At 44.7% G+C, this 18,245-nt stretch overlaps 1 protein-coding gene across 1 annotated transcript in view; it reads left to right on the top strand.

The window, feature by feature from the left end:
- Positions 1 to 17,709, top strand: part of mrc2 (mannose receptor, C-type 2) — a 37,360-nt gene extending 19,651 nt beyond the window's left edge. The window contains exons 3-29 of the mRNA XM_027003360.3: positions 132 to 305; positions 449 to 613; positions 932 to 1,045; positions 1,295 to 1,438; positions 1,849 to 2,040; positions 2,350 to 2,504; positions 3,965 to 4,069; positions 6,015 to 6,130; positions 6,394 to 6,542; positions 7,449 to 7,666; positions 7,868 to 8,010; positions 8,369 to 8,456; positions 8,749 to 8,878; positions 8,976 to 9,008; positions 10,045 to 10,208; positions 10,418 to 10,586; positions 10,696 to 10,838; positions 11,006 to 11,120; positions 11,713 to 11,873; positions 12,055 to 12,163; positions 12,871 to 13,109; positions 13,351 to 13,516; positions 13,634 to 13,783; positions 13,929 to 14,048; positions 14,346 to 14,525; positions 14,767 to 14,790; positions 14,969 to 17,709. Of these exons, the coding sequence (XP_026859161.3) occupies positions 132 to 305; positions 449 to 613; positions 932 to 1,045; positions 1,295 to 1,438; positions 1,849 to 2,040; positions 2,350 to 2,504; positions 3,965 to 4,069; positions 6,015 to 6,130; positions 6,394 to 6,542; positions 7,449 to 7,666; positions 7,868 to 8,010; positions 8,369 to 8,456; positions 8,749 to 8,878; positions 8,976 to 9,008; positions 10,045 to 10,208; positions 10,418 to 10,586; positions 10,696 to 10,838; positions 11,006 to 11,120; positions 11,713 to 11,873; positions 12,055 to 12,163; positions 12,871 to 13,109; positions 13,351 to 13,516; positions 13,634 to 13,783; positions 13,929 to 14,048; positions 14,346 to 14,525; positions 14,767 to 14,790; positions 14,969 to 15,189 (3,887 nt within the window). The 3' untranslated portion in view covers positions 15,190 to 17,709. The remainder of the gene's footprint in view (positions 1 to 131; positions 306 to 448; positions 614 to 931; positions 1,046 to 1,294; positions 1,439 to 1,848; positions 2,041 to 2,349; positions 2,505 to 3,964; positions 4,070 to 6,014; positions 6,131 to 6,393; positions 6,543 to 7,448; positions 7,667 to 7,867; positions 8,011 to 8,368; positions 8,457 to 8,748; positions 8,879 to 8,975; positions 9,009 to 10,044; positions 10,209 to 10,417; positions 10,587 to 10,695; positions 10,839 to 11,005; positions 11,121 to 11,712; positions 11,874 to 12,054; positions 12,164 to 12,870; positions 13,110 to 13,350; positions 13,517 to 13,633; positions 13,784 to 13,928; positions 14,049 to 14,345; positions 14,526 to 14,766; positions 14,791 to 14,968) is intronic.
- Positions 17,710 to 18,245: the final 536 nt, after the last annotated feature.

Genomic DNA, 18,245 nt, shown 5'->3' with positions numbered 1-18,245 from the left:
GCTGAAGTGTTTTTGGCCAATTCTGAAAGTACTCATCAAGAGAGGTTGAACAAGAACAAGAAGAAGGGCTCTATCACCACTAATGCATGCAGAGAGTTGAAGTCCTTTCTCTGTGACCCTATCCCACATAGAGATCTACACCATCCAGGGGAATTCCCATGGGAGACCATGCTACCTACCCTTCTTGTATGATGGCCAGTGGTTTCACAGCTGCACCAACGTAGGGAGGGAAGACGGCCATCTTTGGTGTGCCACCACCCATGACTACGGCAAGGACGAGCGCTGGGGGTTCTGTCCCATTAAGAGTAAGACCAGCCTGCCAGAGCAACACAGCCCTCTGTTCATCCTCACATCCACAGTGTTTGTTTGAATGATTCAAATAAATCATAGATGCTGACTGGCTTCAGTTCAGTTTTTAGTCAGCTGTTCTCCCTCTCTGTGTACATAGGTGCAGACTGTGAGACTTTCTGGGACACGGACTCTCTGATGGACAACTGCTACCAGTTCAATTTCCAGGCCACATTGTCATGGAGTGAAGCTCGTACAAGCTGCCAACAGCAGGGGGCAGACCTACTGAGCATCACCAAGGTGGAGGAGCAGAGTTACATCAACGGTAAGAGAGCAAGAGAAAGAGACAGAGACAGTGATGATGATGATGATGATGATGATAATGAAATATGTAGAAACTAGGGCATATAATTTAGTGTGTAGTAACTAATAATAGGTTCAAGGGGAAAATGAGTCCCCAAGATTAAAGAGAGGAATGAACGATGAGATATAGGTAGAGGAGTGCTATGGGGATGGAAGCTACAGAAGCAGTCCTGTTGTGGTGTGTGTTATGTAGTAATTGTTGAATGAATACGTTTGCAGAAGACACAATGTTTATTTCTGTGTGTGTGTGTGTGTGTGTGTGTGTGTGTGTGATCTACAGGTTTTCTCACTGGTTATAGCGCCACCCTGTGGATGGGTCTGAATGATCTGGACCTTAACGGAGGCTGGCAGTGGGCTGATTCTGCCCCTCTGAAATACCTCAATTGGGAGACGGGTGAGATAAACCACGCTCCAAAAGCCACACGCTTTACAACACATGCTCTTTGATGTCTTCCCAGTGAAACAATGGCTTCATTCATTGGTTAATTACTTAAGCTATCTTAAATGTTTGAACTGACTCATGTATAAGACAGAACTGATTCATATAAGTGTGCATGTGTTTCCATATGCCTGTGTGCATGAGTGTTTCCTCATACTTGTGTACATGTGTTTACATGTGTGTGTGTGCATGTGTGTGTTGTAGACCAGCCAAACCACGAGGAGGATCAGAACTGTGGGGTGATCCGCACGGAGAGCTCAGGCCACTGGCAGAACCGTGACTGCTCTGTGGCCCTGCCCTACATCTGCAAGAAAAGACCCAACGCCACACTTGACCCCTTCACCACAGGTACCTCAGTGAGGCTGAGTGTGCCTCCATGTGGCTCTGTGGGGGTTTGTGTTTCTCTGTCTACAACAGAGTGTCTGTATCTGTGGATGTGCAGGTGGGTGAATGTGTGTGTGAATGTTTCTGCGGTCAATGATTCAGTATAGAATTGCCCAGCAGTTTTATGCTAAAACCATCCAAAGCCCAGGGCAGAGTTTGCAATACAGTGCTTGTCTGCGTGTTCGGATGTGTCTGTGTGTATGTTTATGTCTGTGCATGTCTGTGCATGTCTGCATGTCTGTGCATGTCAGAGTGTGTCAGTGTGTGTCTATGTGTGTGTCCGCGCATGTGTCTATGTGTGTCTTTGTATGTCTGCGCCTGTCTGTGCATGCTTTTGTGTGTCTAAGCATATCTGCTCTGGGTGTTTGTGCCAGACTCGTGGGCGGATGATGAGCAGTACCAGTGTGATGTAGGCTGGCAGAACTTCCAGGCTGGCTGCTACCGGCTGAACTCTGACAAGCTGGACTGGAACTCAGCGGAGAAGACCTGCCAGAAGATGGATGCCCACTTAGCCAGTATCCACACACTGTCCGAGCTGGAGTTTATTACTGTGCACATGAAAAAAGGTACACACACACACACACACACACAAACACAGTGATGTGTCATTTTTGGGGAGTGTTTCCATTACAGCTAAATCAACTCCCTAAACATAACCCTCACTTTTATCACAGGGACCCAAAGAAGTTTCTCAAATAAAGCTTTCATTTTTTGTCTGCAAAAAGGTCAAAATGTTAGCAATTTCCTGTCTTTTAGCCCCAGCAATAAGCTAAATAAAAAGCAAAATAAAAAATTATAAATGCAGTAATGAAGTAAATAAACATGCATGCATACATAATTTAAATAAAACACCTTGGTCTGTGGCTCTCTTTCAGAGGTAGACGAGTTGTGGCTGGGCCTTCATGACACGGCCATGCAGATGAACTTCGAGTGGACGGACCGCACCCCTGTCATCTTCACCTTCTGGCACCCATTCGAACCCAATAACTTTCTGAACACCCAGGAGGACTGCGTCACCATGTGGGGCCCTGTGAGTGCCTCCCCTCTCATCTTTGAGGCTGCTGAGAGGGACCGAACTGCTGGTGGAATAGAGAACCCCAGTCATTTCCCACTCAGGATCACTTTGTGTCTCCACTCTGTTATTCCTCTATTACCCAGAGTTCAAAGAAAGCTTAAATTTAACTGCTTTCCCTCCCAAGTTTAGATTGGGAATGCCGACCTTGGTAATGTGTCGTGTGCTTAACCTAATGTGTATCATGGGCATCATATGCTACAAAATAGCTGAACCCCAAGTTTCCTTGCTGAAAATGGAATTAGGGGTCAATGTGAGACAAACACATGGTCTTAAAATCATTCTTACAATGATCTCACTAGGTTAATGTAACAGGGTGACATTAGCTGATGTACCCTCTTTGTGTAAATGGTGTGTGCTGGGTGGTGAAGGCACTTCACCCAGCCAGATCTGTAGTGTTCAGCAGTACACTGGAGATGGTGATTTTTCTGGATGCACTTATACCTAACTGCATTTATGGAGAGAAACAGCACTGGCTCTCAACTGCTGGTTTGAGCTGATGTCTGCTTTGTCTTGTCTGTCATATAAGTAGAGTGTTTACCAAGGACTTACTAACAACGATGCATTTACCAAGGACTAACTTAGGATGATGCGTTTACCAAGGACTACCTTAGGAAGATACCTAAGAGTGGTTCATCCATTACTGCTCCAAACATCAGCAACATTACCATGATATTCAAGAAGCATTTGAAAATGTAGCCTTTATGTATGTTTATGTAAAGTTATGTAAATTTATTTACATCCTGTGGGTGAAATATGAAATATGCCCAAGCAAATGTATTACCTGAACGAGTGGTAGTAATTTGTTAATGGACATAATTTGTGTGAAAATAAATGCATTGCCCTAGAAACACACCTCCGTCTGTCCACAGCATGACACCATCAAATGAAAAACCCCTCACAAGAAGAACGAGAACAAGCACTAGCTAACTGGCTGGCGGTCAGGTTATGGAAGTCCTAATCCTTTAGATCTTTGCACACAAAAAGCATGACACCATGGGTTCAGGGTTCTCACTGCAGGGAGGTGGTCAGGGTTGCCACTGCTGGGCAGTCGGACATGGAGGGGCAAGGCAGCTGGCAACTTTACCACTGCCTGACACAATCAGCAGCTCCTCTCCCTTCCAGAGGCGCGTGCCAGGTTAGTGAGGCATTCTGCAGTGAGCGGGTTCCTTAGACCTCTCCGGGCATGCTGAAGATCTCAGCTGTGCAATGTGAGAATGCGTATGCGTATGCAGAAGCAAAGATGCATAAACAATTAATTAGAAAAGGTATTATTAACCTGAAATGACACTGTGTAACATTTTGGTTGTGTGTGTGTATGTGTGTGTGTGTGTGTGTATGTGTGTGTGTGTGTGTGTGTGTGTGTATGTGTGTGTGTGTGTGTGTGTGTGTGTGTGTGTGTGTGATTGACTGTGTAGGAAGGCCGCTGGAATGACAGCCCCTGTAATTTCTCTCTGTCCTCCATTTGTAAGAAGGCTGCGCAGAAGACAGATGGGCAAATCCAAGAGCATGGCTGCAGACCGGTATAATACCCCACCTATCCCTACATCCTTACACCACCCATTCCTACACAGCTTATCCCTACATCTTTACACCATCTATTCCTACACAACCCATCCCTGCATCCTTACACCACCCATTCCTACACAACCCATCCCTACATCCTTACACCACCCATTCCTACACAACCCATCCCTACATCCTTACACCACCCATTCCTACACAACCCATCCCTACATCCTTACACCACCCATTCCTACACAACCCATCCCTACATCCTTACACCACCCATTCCTACACAACCCATCCCTACATCCTTACACCACCCATTCCTACACAACCCATCCCTGCATCCTTACACCACCCATTCCTACACAACCCATCCCTGCATCCTTACACCACCCATTCCTACACAACCCATCCCTACAACCTTACACCACCCATTCCTACACAACCCATCCCTACATCCTTACACCACTCATTCCTTCCTACACAACCCATCCCTAGAGCCTTACATCGCCCATCCCTACAATTCCTATCCCTGCATCCTTACACCACCCATCCATGCATCTTTACATCACTCTTTCCTACATCCCTACACCAGCCATTACTACCAGCCATCACCTAAACTACCCAGCCCTACAACACCATCTCTATATTCTTACACCACTCGTCCCTACACCATCCATCTCTATAATATCATTACATCGCTTACTGCATTGTTACATCCTTACACCACCAATGTAACCATCCATACATACCCCATTCATCCTCACATTCTTACACCAAGCATACCTATTCTGTCTATCCCTAGACCATGCATCCCTTTATCCCTACACGATACATACCGCAGTCTGTCCTCACCTCTTTTTTTGTTCTTTTTTCTTTTGTTACTATGGCCCCTATATTTCTTTCTCTCTCTCTCTCTCTCTCTCTCTCTCTCTCTCTCTCTCTCTCTCTCTCTCTCTCTCTCTTTCTTTCTCTCTCTCTCTCTCTCTCTCTCTCTCTCTCTCTCTCTCCCACATTCTCTTTCATATAAAGGGTCTTTTGAGAACAGCTGCTGTGTCATGCTGTTAGAGCCCGAATGTAGTCAGTCTGCACAAACCTGCCAAAGACATATTGTAAATATTGCCGTCTCGCACACACGCACACTTTCTACTCCCAGTCTCACAACCCACAACCACACACTTTGTTCCAGAAAGCTGAGGAGGTCAACCAAACCACACACACACACACACATGCAGAAAGTCATGAGTACCTTCATACATCTGCTAAACCTGTTTGTCTTCTTGGCCTCATTCATCTCTTATATTACATTTCTCTTCTTTTATTCTTTCTCTTCTATTCTTTACAGCCCTGTGCCCTATTTCTCTTTCCTCTGTCCTTTATTTTTAAATTAAGGTCATTTCCAAATATAGTATTTTCCTAATGTAAAACATTTTAACACATGCTTTTTTGTTAGGTAAATACATTTTTGTATGTCTGTTGAGTGTGATTCTTATGGTTATGTTTTGGTCCTCATGATCTCCTTGGTCACCCTGCTGTTTGGTGATCAGCTGTAGTAGTTCAAAGTTCAAATGTGGGGCCACCACATTTTTCCATCTGATTTGCAACCAACATGCAGCCAAAATAAATAATTACTTTTATATGAAATTCCTGTTTGTGTTCTTCCAAATGAGTTCTGTGCAAGTTTGTCTGGTTCAGTGTTTGGGTTTTAGGAGTTATTGAGAGTTCAGGTGCTCAGAGAGAGAACACATCTGCCCCCCCCACCCCCCCACACACACCCAACTCAAGGTTTTTGTGTTATTTACCCTCCTATCAAGAGGTCAAGTTGTCTTTAAAATGCATTCAAGATCTTTATTTCTCTCTCTATCTCTCTCAGGATGTCATTACACATACATACAAATAATTTTCTCTTTGTTTCTTTCTCTCCCTCTCTCCATTTCTCCATTTTGTTCTTCTCCCGAGGGCTGGAAATGGCACAGTGCAGCCTGTTTCTGGGTTGGTGAGGAGTCGTTAACATTTAATGATGCCAGAAGAGTGTGTGCTGGTTATAATTCCACTTTAGCCACTATCAACAACAGGTAACACTCACTACTAGAGTGTAAAGATATCTATCTAAGCGTGCTGAATATCCCCTGTGTGTGGTGTGTGTGTGTGTGTGTGTGTGTGTGTGTGTGTGTGTGTGTGTGTGTGTGTGTGTGTGTGTGTGTGTGTGCGTGCATATGCACATACATGCATACATACATACATACATATATACATACATACACATACATGCGTGTGTGTGTGTGTGTGTGTGTGTGTGTGTGTGTGTGTGTGTGTGTGTGTGTGTGTGTATGTGCAGATTTGAGCAGGCATTTGTGAATAGCTTGGTGTTTGGCCGATCAGGGGATCAGTTTTGGTTGGGACTGCATGATGAGAACAGTACTGGTCTTCTGCATTGGCTCCCTGGAGAGTCACTGACATACAGTAACTGGAACCGAGACCAGCCAGGTATACACACACACACATTTATGCATGCATAAAGGCACACACATCACATCCATCAAATCAACTGCATCTGTTACATGTGTGGTCTTTTCTTTAGGCCCTTGTTCTCACATCCTTTCACTTGCATTTTTCACATCCTTTCACTTACATATCCAAACACAAGACCCACGCCAGCCTCACAGCTCAATGTAATGATTAGAAATATTAGGTCTTTTGCTTGGTTCATTGTGTTTCTTAATACATTTTTATCTGTTTGCAATCAACCATTATTCTTCTCACTTAATGTTTGTGTAGTGAAGAGTCCCTGCCCTCTCTGTCATGTTCATGTGTGTGGTTAGTAGGGCGCCACTAAGCTGTGCACTGGAGTGGGTAATGCTCTAGATATCCCCAAGGGTACAGGGACAAGAGTACAGGGACAAGGGCGCAAGGACAAGGGCACAGGAACAAGGGTGCAAGGACAAGGGCACAGGAACAAGGGCGCAAGGGCAAGCATGCACGGACAAGCGCGCAGGGACAAGGGTAGAGGGACAAGGGTAGAGGGACAAGGGTAGAGGGACAAGGGCTTGTTGCAGCTAGCACATCTTTATGTAATAAATGATAGTTTGAGGAGAGAATCTGAGGATTTGAACTGGCCATTCAGCTTTTGCACCACACGAACAAACACCCCCTCATCTATTCTAAACCAATATTCAAGGAGAAACTTGGAGTAGAAGGCGGCGAGGTGCAAAAACTTTAGCATGAAGAACCGAAGCACACTTAGGAATCTGAATACATATAGGGAGGTACCTAGAACATAGGGCTTTCCAGCGTGCTATTTCTTCCAAACTTCAGTTATTGCATGACTCCATTTAAATAGAGTGCAGCCCACTCATCAGACTCGCCCACGATCTGCTTCACACCCCTCCCTAGCCCCTGTAAGAGGAGGGTGTGTAGCCATGGTGACAGGGCACGCGACAGGCCTATGGGAAGTGAAGCAGTGCGCAAGTGCACGCTCCAAGTACATCTGCAAGCAGGACAAGGGATCGTCCTCCTCCCGTATACCCCCCAGCCCCATGCCCACTCCCTCCCTCACCAGGACGTGCCCCTCTGACTGGAAGACCTCCAGTACCCTGCAACACTGCTACAGGGTGAGTTACAGACATGTGTTTTGTGTGTGTGTGTGTGTGAGAGAGAGAGAGAGAGAGAGAGAGAGAGAGAGAAAGTGGGTATTTGAGAATTTGATTGAGTGTACTTCCAGTCATAGGATGTTTGTGCAGTTGTTATTGTACAGCGTGTGTACAATATGTGTGTGTCTGGGGCATGGGGGTTCTGGTGGGCACTGTGTGCAGGTCTTCCATGTGGGGGCACTGGAGAAGAAGCTGACGTGGGTCCAGGCACACCTGTTCTGTGAGAAGCATGGCGCTGAGCTGGTCAGCTTCACTAGCCCAGAAGAGGAGAGCTTTGTCTTTCAGGTCCTCCACGAGACCTTTGGGTGAGTATGTCTGGGGAGTGTGTGTGTGTGAGACTGAGTGTGCGTGAGTGTGTGTGCGTGTTTATATGCATGTGTGTGTGTGATGTGTGTGTGTATGTGTTTCATACAGTTTCAGGACCAAAAAAGCAGAGAAAAATTGAGGTAAATTGAGGTAATAAAACAATAAAACAGATCTAACGAGCATAGTGCTTTTACAAAATCTACATATTTAATTCATTCATAATTGAACTATTTCCTTTTAGCTACTGAAATATAATTTTATATACAGTTGCATTTATATAATACATGTGATATATGTATGTGTCCGTGACTCATAGAATTCTCAGGTGTGTGTCTCTCTGATTGGCTGCATGCGCAGGGCGGAGGAAGACCACGAACAGCACTGGCTCTGGATTGGTTTATCTCGCCGGAGCAGTGACAGCTGGACATGGAGCGATGGATCAGCTGTAAGGGAGCCTGCACACATACCTCTGTGTTCCTGCATTTCACCTTCAACCACAGCCTTTTCCACCAGTTACTTCATAGAAGTAATGCCAAAAAGAAAAATGTCAGTATAGTTTATTATGGAAAAATCTTTCTCCCTCTCTCACCCTTTCTATGTTTTTTTGCTTTTCATTTTCCCTCTGTCTTTTTCTCTCCGGCTCTCTCCCTTTGTCTATCTCTGTCTGCATCTCTTTGTTTCTTTCTGTCTCTCTCTCTCTCTCTCTCTCTCTCTGTCTGTCTCTGTCCCTCTTTCAGGTGTCATATGAGAACTTTGGGAGGCGTGCGTATAGCTCAGCCCGTTGCGGAGCAGCTAACCCTTCTGATATGAACTGGATAAAGGCAGAGTGTGATTCTGAGCTGGACTGGATCTGCAAAATACCAAAAGGTAGTCACACACATACACACACACGTATATATTTAACTCTCATACACACCCTTCATGTGCTTAATTTGTCTAAACCTTTCTGTCTTGTGTGTTTCAGGGAAAGTGGAGTTAGTGCCTGAGAATACCGAAGGTTTGTAGCTTTCTACCTGTCATGAGCGTGTGTGTCCATGTGGATATGTGTGTGCATGCACCCTACTCTCCATCATAATTTACTGATTGCCCACATTAATTGATATTGGTTTTATGTGAGAAAATATTCTGTGCCCAAAAGAAAGCCAATACTGAAAAAAAAACATTGAATAAATATTATAGTGACCCACCTAAACACAGGAGTGTCTGAATAACAATAAGGTGAATGTTCAAATGAAATGACCAAGTCTAGATCTCATTCCAGCAGAGTCTCTATTGCACTATTTGAATATTACAGGCCACAAGTGTCTTCCAACCAGCCTGATCAACTTGGAGCAAATCTGACAGGAAAAATGGGTTAGAAATCACAGCAGATGATTGTGTCAAAGCATTGTTCTACTAAGTACTAGTCTGAAGGAGTTGAACGCAGAATGTTTATTTATGTATTTATTTATCGACTGACAAATTGTCACTTGAAAATTTACCTTAGGATCATATGGGTTAGCAATACAAATACTGTCTGGAACACTTGATATCATTTGTAATCCTCTTTTAGGGGGATGAATACATTTGCAAGACGCTGTAATTGAGGGAGTTCGTTTGGTGCTTAATTTGAAAAGCAATATTTCTGGGAGGGTTTTTTTGTCCTATTCCAGTGCTCCCTGTAGAACAAACTTGTTTATTAATTTGCTGGGTGACACTGACTTCCAGTCTGAATGCTCAGTAGCAGATAAAAGCAGTGAAAACTGCTGCCTTGGAGACGGGGGCAGGGCTAATCTTATTACTTGGAACAGCCTTGTCCATCTTTGCAACACCTGCAAATCCCTTTTTGAAGGTGCCCCGTGTTTGGCTTCTTGTTTAGATGAAATTTTTTGCCGCTGTAATCCCTTCAATCCTTTGTTAATGTTACAGGTGAAGTACCCACGAGCCCTTGGTGAAGGATAGCAGTCTGGTGCCTGCATCTTACTGAAAGTTAAACTCTATGGACAATGAGTGAAGTATAACTTCAAGTCATATGTTTATGTGTGCATGTGCAGACACTGGTCTGGAGTGGGTCGATTTCGAGGAGGCCCAGTATAGGCTGTTTGAGCATCGCTCCACATGGGAGCAGGCCCGGAGGATCTGCTCCTGGTTCGATGCCTCCCTCGCCTCCATTCACTCTGCCAGGGAGAAACAGTTCCTGGCAAGCACTGTGCGCAAGGTATACACACACACACATACACACACACACATGATTTAATAATATCCACACCCACCCATATAACACTCACAGACACAAGTATCATACAGTGGGCTTTTCTTCATGGATGTTTTTAGATTTGGCAGAAAATGAAGATCAACTTCTGTGTTTTTGTGAAGAGTGTTTCTGGGTAACTGTCTGCATTTGCATGTGCTTGTGCATGTCTCCAGATGTCAAGGATAGAGAGTGATCTGTGGTGGATTGGACTCCACACGTATGAGAATGATGGGCGATTCAGGTGGTCTGATCACTCTGTGCTCAACTATGTGTCCTGGGGGCCTGGACAACCTCAGGCCATCACTAGAGACCGCAAGTGTGTCCACATATCTAGGTCTAAAGGTTCGAAAATGCATGTTCTTTCTCTTGCAATCTCACTTTAGCTCTCGATCCTGATGAAAACAAACACATATAATGGTTTAAACTTACTCTCAGTCTGTCTGCCTTTCAGGGGAATGGTCAGATCAGAAGTGTCATGTAGATCTGCCCTACATATGTAAGAGAGTAAACATTACAGGCACACCCCCTCCCACCCCAGCTCCGCCCCTCATCCCAGCAGGCTGCCCTGATGGATGGACTCCATTCTTACATAAAGTAAAACTCAATCAAACCAAAAACACAACCCCCTTAAAAGTACTTTAAGAACTGTTACTTGTGTTCATGTCTGATATTGAAAATTCTTCACAAACACTGTTAATATATTGATTCTGTAAATGTCTTGATGTGTGCATGCAGTCTATAAGCCTACTCCTCTCTGCTAGTGTTACAAGGTGTTTGGGCAGGAGCGAGTGAGGCGTGACACCTGGTCTGCTGCCCGCAGTATGTGTCGGAATCAAGAGGCCACATTGGCCACTGTGCCCAGTCACATCGAACAAGGTGCACACAAACACACACACACACACACACACACATTAACCCACACACAAACTAACAAGAATAAATGTAAGTTAAAACTGTCAGTAAAGGGAGGCTAGATTCAATCACCCAGGTCCGGTGTCCAAGATCCAGTGGTCAGGAAAAGTGGATCAGCAGCGTTCGTCTGCACCAACTACCTCATTCTCTCAGCACAGAATCTCAGGCTTTCCAACCAAACCCACGCTGTTTGTTGTAGGTTCTGACATACTTGGTTGAAGGATTTAAAAGCCTGGCTTCTCTCTTGTGGCCCAAGATATGCTTAAGATTCAGACTATACAGTTGGGGTTAGCTGAGAGGAATGCTTGAATCTCACACAATCAGGTAGAGCTGCCTTTTTAAAGTCTGGACAGACAGTTTTAATAAAACAAAAATGTGCTAGAAGCCATATGGAATCCCAGAACCACAGGTTTTCTCCAGCTAGTAAGCTAGCAAGCTAGTAAGTTTGACTACATGCTACACATGGATATTTGTTGTTGTTTAGCACATTATGTTTTGTGTTCACACAGCTTTTTCATCTTCCTTTCTTTTTACTCCCTCTTCCTGTCTTCCATAGCCTTCCTGGTGACTCTACTACCAAACTCCAGTTTCCATCTATGGGTGGGTCTTACCTCTGACTCCCAAGGACAGTTCAAGTGGGCAGAACCTGGGTTACTTAGCTACACAAACTGGGCCCCTCGGGAACCAGTGGACAATAATGGACACAACAAAAATCCGGTAGGAGAAATGGGTTTATAAACCCATCGATAAAAATGTCTATCTAGTTCCTCATTCTGTTAAAATCTCATGCCCCTGTGTCCTCTCAAACACCTCCATCCCTGTCTACCAATTTATGTGTGTGTGTGTGTGTGTGTGTGTTTGTGTATGTCTGTGTGTGTCTGTGTGTATGTGTTTCCAGAATAACTGTGTAGTGCTTCTGCACACTAGTCCTCACAGGAGCACAGGGATGTGGGCTTCACGTGCCTGTGAGGGGGAGAAACATGGCTGCATCTGTATGAAGAACAAAGGTAGTGTGAAGAAGACTCTCATCACAGATTCATCACCTGCACCTCGAACAGACACTACACCCGCACACACACACTAAGGGCGACAGAGACACTGGCAACACTGGAAACTGGTAAAACACTAGCGCTCACTAAAGAGAAAAACACACTACCCTTCTGACGCCAGCAGGGAGAGAGAGAAAAGGAGAGTCTAGGCATGAGTACACGTGTGCATTTCCATTTCTGAGCGAGAGGAAGAAGCCATCCTCATTCCAGGAAAGGAGGGGTTCTCCTCCGCTCACTGGAAGATCACCAGCAAAGAAAACCAACAGGAACAAAAGAGACTGACACTGTACTCAAGTTCTGAGCACAAAACCAGAATGCTTGGACCTTCGCCCTTTGCCCCTGCCTTTAACTACTCTCACTACCACACATTCACCCCATTACAGGTCATAACAATGTGTAAGAACACAGCAAGTGTTACTCTGTGTGCAGTGATACCCTGTTTGCTATCATGTAAGCACAGAATACCAGAGTGTTGTTCATTTATGTGGTCATTTACTAGATAACACTCAAAATGCATGCTGTAATGGTGTTACCTTTGCTTTGTAAATATACATGGAATTTGAAATGTTTTCACTTTCTCATGGTAGGTATAATAGTATAATATTAATGATGCATAGTAAAATAGTAATTGTTCTGCTTTCAAAACTGTGTGTGTGTTTGTTCAGACCTTGGTCTACTACCTGACATGGATCCACTCCCGCCTGCCTTGGAGGGGCCATTAGAGTTCCAAGGCGTTCAGTACCGTGTCATTCAGAAGCGCCTGAACTGGGAGGCAGCTCTGCAGGTGTGTGAGTCTGTGAATGGGAGTCTGGCTGTGGTCCGTCAGCCGCAGCAGCACGCTTACCTCACACTCCTGATCAACTCACTCCGCAAGCCTGCCTGGATCGCGCTGCACAATGATGGGGTGAGTGCATGTTTCAGTTTGTGTGTGTGTGTGTGTGTGTGTGTGTGTGTGTGTGTGTGTGTGTGTGTGTGTGTGTGTGTGTGTGTGTGTGTGTGTGTGTGTGTGTGTGTGTGTGTGTGTGAACATATGACTATAAGTGGGTGCTGGCCATGAGCTGAGCCAGTGATTTGCAATTTATAAATACCATGCAAAGTGTTTAACTAGATTGGCAAATGTGTAAATAACACCTATGTGCTGCTAGGGTCGCAGCTACAGATGGTTGGGTGAAGAGACAGTTACCTTCAGTGACTGGCGGGATGGAGAGCCCAATCAGATGGTTGGATGTGGTTGCATGACTACCAGTGGCCAATGGACAGTGTGCTCCTGTGACAGTAAATTAGATGCAGCCATTTGTGAAATAAACACAGGTAGGATGTGAGTTCGCATGTTGTAGTTATACAAACATCTAAGTACATTTTAACCTTATACTCTTATATTTGTGTATTTTGATTTATTATGTTTGTGGGCCTGTCTCCATCTGTCAGATCGAGCAGTGGATCATAGGTGGGTGTATCCAGGACATTGCCTTCAGACACTGGGGGACTGGTCCTGGATTCCCTTCAGAAACAACTGCTATGCGTTCAACCTGGACCAGCTGAGGCTGCAACATGAGGCTATGCATGCCTGCAAGAAAGGTAATGCCCACAAATGGGTCACCATCCACAAACGGGACACAGCTCACAAACGAGACACTGCTCACTAATGGGACATATGGGGGAGATTCTTTTGGTGTAATCTTCATCTTAATCTCACTGTTACTCTTCTCTCTGTGTGTCTCAGTGGGGGCGGAGCTGCTGTCCATTCTGGATGAGAGCGAGAATGGTTTTGTATGGGAGCACATTCAGGGCTATTATGAGCAAGCACATGGTGCCTGGCTTGGCATGACCTTTAACCCCAAAGGTAAGCTTAACTTCTTTAGTCCGCTGTGGGGCCTCTTGCATGGACTCTCACTGTTACTGAGGAAAGATTACATTTTCCTATTCATTTATTAGCCATCAATCCACTATTATAAGCATACAGAATGTTACTAACCCAACTAATGACTTTGTGTGTGACTCTGTCTTACTCTGCCTTGTCCTATGTGTATGTGTACATGCGTGTGTGTGTGTGTGCGTGTGCCTGTGTGCGTGTCCCTGTGCGTGCATGTGCACATGTGTGTATGCATGTACACTCGTGTGTATGTGTGTGCTTGCCCAGGAGGCAGTCTGCAGTGGCAGGACAGTTCAGCGGTGGACTACACCAACTGGGAGCAGCAGGATGCTAATCTGACCATACGCTCAGCTAACAGCTGCTTCTGGGTGCAAAGCAACACAGGGCTCTGGAAGCCTGGTTCCTGCAAGAACCGCACACATGGAGTCATCTGCAAAAGGCCCCGAGGTGGGGCATACTTCTTCACACACACACACACACACACACACACACACACACAGACACACACACACACATACACACACATACAAGCACGACACACAAAATCATAAACACACACTCACACAATTACGTAAATATGCTCACATACACATGCACACACTCACACAATTTGTTTCCATTATGACTCCTAGCCACTTCATCTTTTCTACACATTTTGATCTTGATTTTCTTCCCTTTGGTCCCCTAGGACTGGATTCTTCAGCTGTACCAGGTAAGTGCTGTCCCACCAACTTTCAAGAATATATTGCTAATCCTGTAATAATCAATCAAAAATCAAAAAACTCACTGCATGTCTTGAAGCGCATGCCTGATTGTAGAGGTTGTGCTTTGAACGCTGTTCTGAGGTTGGGGCTCTCACTGTCTGCTCGGCTGTCTCTGTCCGAGTGCAGCTGACATGGATCACCTTCCCACTCTGGTCCTCATCCTTCTCGCCGTGCTGCTCCTGGTCGCCCTCACCGTGGGCGGAGTCTATCTGTATAGGAGGAGGAGCTCAGGCTCCGCCGGGTCCTATGAGGGCGCTCGGTACAGCCGCACTAACTCCACCCCATCTGAAGAGACAGAGAAGAACATCCTGGTGTCAGATATGGAGCTAAACGAGCAAGGCGAATAATGGAGGATGAGGGAGAATGACATGGAGAAGCGGCCTGCACACACATGGACTAAGTGAACTTTTGTTTGTTTGTTTGTTTGTTTGTTTGTTTGTTTTATGGAGACATTTAGGAAGCTGTGTGGAGCGCAGCAGATGTCAGTCAACAATGAACAGAAGGGAAAGTGCACCCCAGTTCCTACTGTTGTGTCACAGCAACACACAAACATCATCCACCATTCAGCTTCCACTGATTCAAAAAAATCAGCTCAGATTGGCTGATATGCACATACCACAATATTTTTTTATTCTCCAGTGTAACTCTAGGGGATATGCTGTTTATAATCATGTTTTCAGTCCATTGCTACCATGCCTTAGGTACTCCAGATTTTCTCCATTACTGAAAAGAAACAAGCCAAAAGTACCTTTATCTTGGAGATTCCTGTCCAGTGCACACACACGCACTTGCATGCATATACAGTGTGCAGTCTGAACCAAAGTGTTATACCGAAACAGTATTTTTTGCTGACTATGAGGTTTTTTTCACATATTTGGTAGTAGGCCTGGAATGAGTTCTTTCCTTTTTAGGTCAGGTCCATGTATTGTCTGCCTATGGAGGGTTTTTCCTCTTGCCCCTTCTCTCTCTCTCTCTCTCTCTCTCTCTATCTCTCTGTCTCTCTCTCTTACTCTTTCTCTCTCTCTCTCTCTCTCTCTCTCCGTCTCTTGCCCCTGAACTGCAAGGCTTCTGGATGTGAAACTCACAGTGATTAGAGATGAAAGGAAATTATAGTGTGTGCAGAGTTCACCAGTGCAGAGACACGAAGGTAGAGAAAGAGCTGTAGTGGGGTAAAGGGGAAGGAAGATGGAGAAGGAGCAGCAGTGGTGTACGGGGGGTAGAGGGGGAGCTGGCCCGGTTGCTGCTGTTTCTTGTTCCTCTTCGGCCTCCTGCTTTGTTGGCCAATAGAGGAGCTCCACCGGCTGACTGAACAAAACATGAAAGAATACCAGACAGGGAGCTGTAGCACCCCCAACCCCCACCCCCCAGAAAACACTTTCATTTGGATGTCTCTAGATCCACAGTTAATTCATTTATTCATTCATTATCTCTCTCACTCTGCCTGTTCATGTTCCTTTCTTTGTAACCTTTTCTATATCCAAGTTTTTTTATGGGGGTTAAATTATGCAGTGTTAAACTTCACTTCAGATTTTGCTCTCTCACTCTTGGCGAGGGCGTTGGGTTGAAGCAGTGCCACAGCCAGCTGGGGAATGTCGAGTCAGCAAGCGGAACAGGTCTGGAACCAATCACAACTGAGGGAACAAGTCTGGAACCAATCACATCTCCCACAGGGGAGGGGGAGGGAGGGAGGGAGAGAGAGAGAGAAAGAGAGAGAGAGAGAGAGAGAGAGAGAGAGAGAGAGAGAGAGAGAGAGAGAGAGAGAGAGAGAGAGAGAGAGAAACAAGGCAGAGGGATTGAGGACAGTGAAAAGAAGGAGTGAAAGAGCTTTTAGGTGAACAGGAGTTTGAGAGTGTGCAGATTACAGAGTGAATTGACTAGTCACTGTAGTGCCTCTAGTGGATGGTAGTGTCATTACAGCAAATAGGGTCATGTCTGTTAAACAGCAAGATCACATAGACCTATCACAGGTGGCAGAATTAGATCTTTTTGGGGGATTTCATCTTTATGTGCTTGTTTTTGCAATCAAATAACCAGGCTAAAGGGCTCCAAAAGGTGAAGGAAACGCACAGCTGCCGCCATAGTCATAGGCATCACAGGAGATATATTTGCCGTGGCCAAGGATATTGTGGGAGATGTATTCAAACATTCATTACTTCATACTATGATGCAGGGAGCCAGGGAAAACATTACCACAAGGCTGAGAGTCTATTTGACTTTTTTACACAACAGACCATTAAATGTTTGCTATTTTAAAAAGATCCACAACAGACACCCGCATACCCCTGCCTCCAACTGTGCTATATCACACATTAGCATACAGTTACCTTTGGAACTCAAATTATGAACAAACAACAACTTCTGATCTAACTAATAATTACATTATTACACGACACATACTTCCATATCACAGTTATGACAACCTTACATTTATACTTTAGTAATATCCCATATATAACTGGTTAAATAACACTGTAACTATATGTCCAGACTGTCTAACCTATGACATACAAACTCATGCGACCATACCATGCCTCATCCTTTTTAATGACCATGCTGTAGGAGCTTAATAACAGTCTTGGGTAGACTTGGAAAAGGGCTTCATGGTTTACTCTCACCTTGGTTTAGTGTCAGACAACGCTGAGGGATGAAGAAGTGTGGAGTCTGAAGCAGGCAAAGGGGCCTGTTGTTCTTTCTTTGTTTTTGTTTTTTAACTTTTTTCTCTTTTTTTCTTCTGGTTGTTTCTTTTCTGGTAGAAGGAGTTGATGTCTTAATTCCCTGTGAATAGCAATCCTCCAGTTACAAACCTGTTGTCTGCTCATTTTGAATTTGTTTGTTTTGTATGAAGTGAATAAAGTATATGTTGGCTATGTGGCAGTTTAAAGGTTTCTTGGAGCCACTGATCCATATCTGTGTTGTGATGCCCTGTTTGCTCTGCCCATACTTCTGCTGGGAGAGTTTACTTGCGTTAACATTTTGCTTAAGCTATTTCTTCAAAAAGACCATAAAACTTCTAATATTGCAAAAGGAGTGAATATTTTTGTCTAAAAGTACCTTTTTATGTTTTTTATTTTACAAGAAACAAAGTAGAAAATGGCTTTTGTACATTTGCACTACAATGTAGATATTTAAAAATATATTTTCCTCCTCGTAGGCATGCAGCGTTAAGACAAAGGATAGGAATGCCAACCATAAGCTTTCAGGAACAGCTCAATACCACCTGAATGTGAGAGTTGTGAAAAACGAACAAAGATATGTAACGTACTGGCTATAGTTCGCCACTAGGGGGCAGAATGTACATACCTGATTTTTTGCACGACATCGGACTGCCCTGATGCGTTAATGTAACCGGCAGTTTGTATTGTAGTGGTACAGCAGTAAATTGCTGGATATGGCTTGACCAAAC

This window comes from Electrophorus electricus, chromosome 3 (genome assembly GCF_041902795.1).
Source record: "Electrophorus electricus isolate QZ-2024a chromosome 3, ASM4190279v1, whole genome shotgun sequence".
Lineage (NCBI taxonomy): Eukaryota > Metazoa > Chordata > Actinopteri > Gymnotiformes > Gymnotidae > Electrophorus > Electrophorus electricus.
Note: the sequence above shows the minus strand (reverse complement) of the source record. Positions and strands in the feature narration are given on the sequence as shown.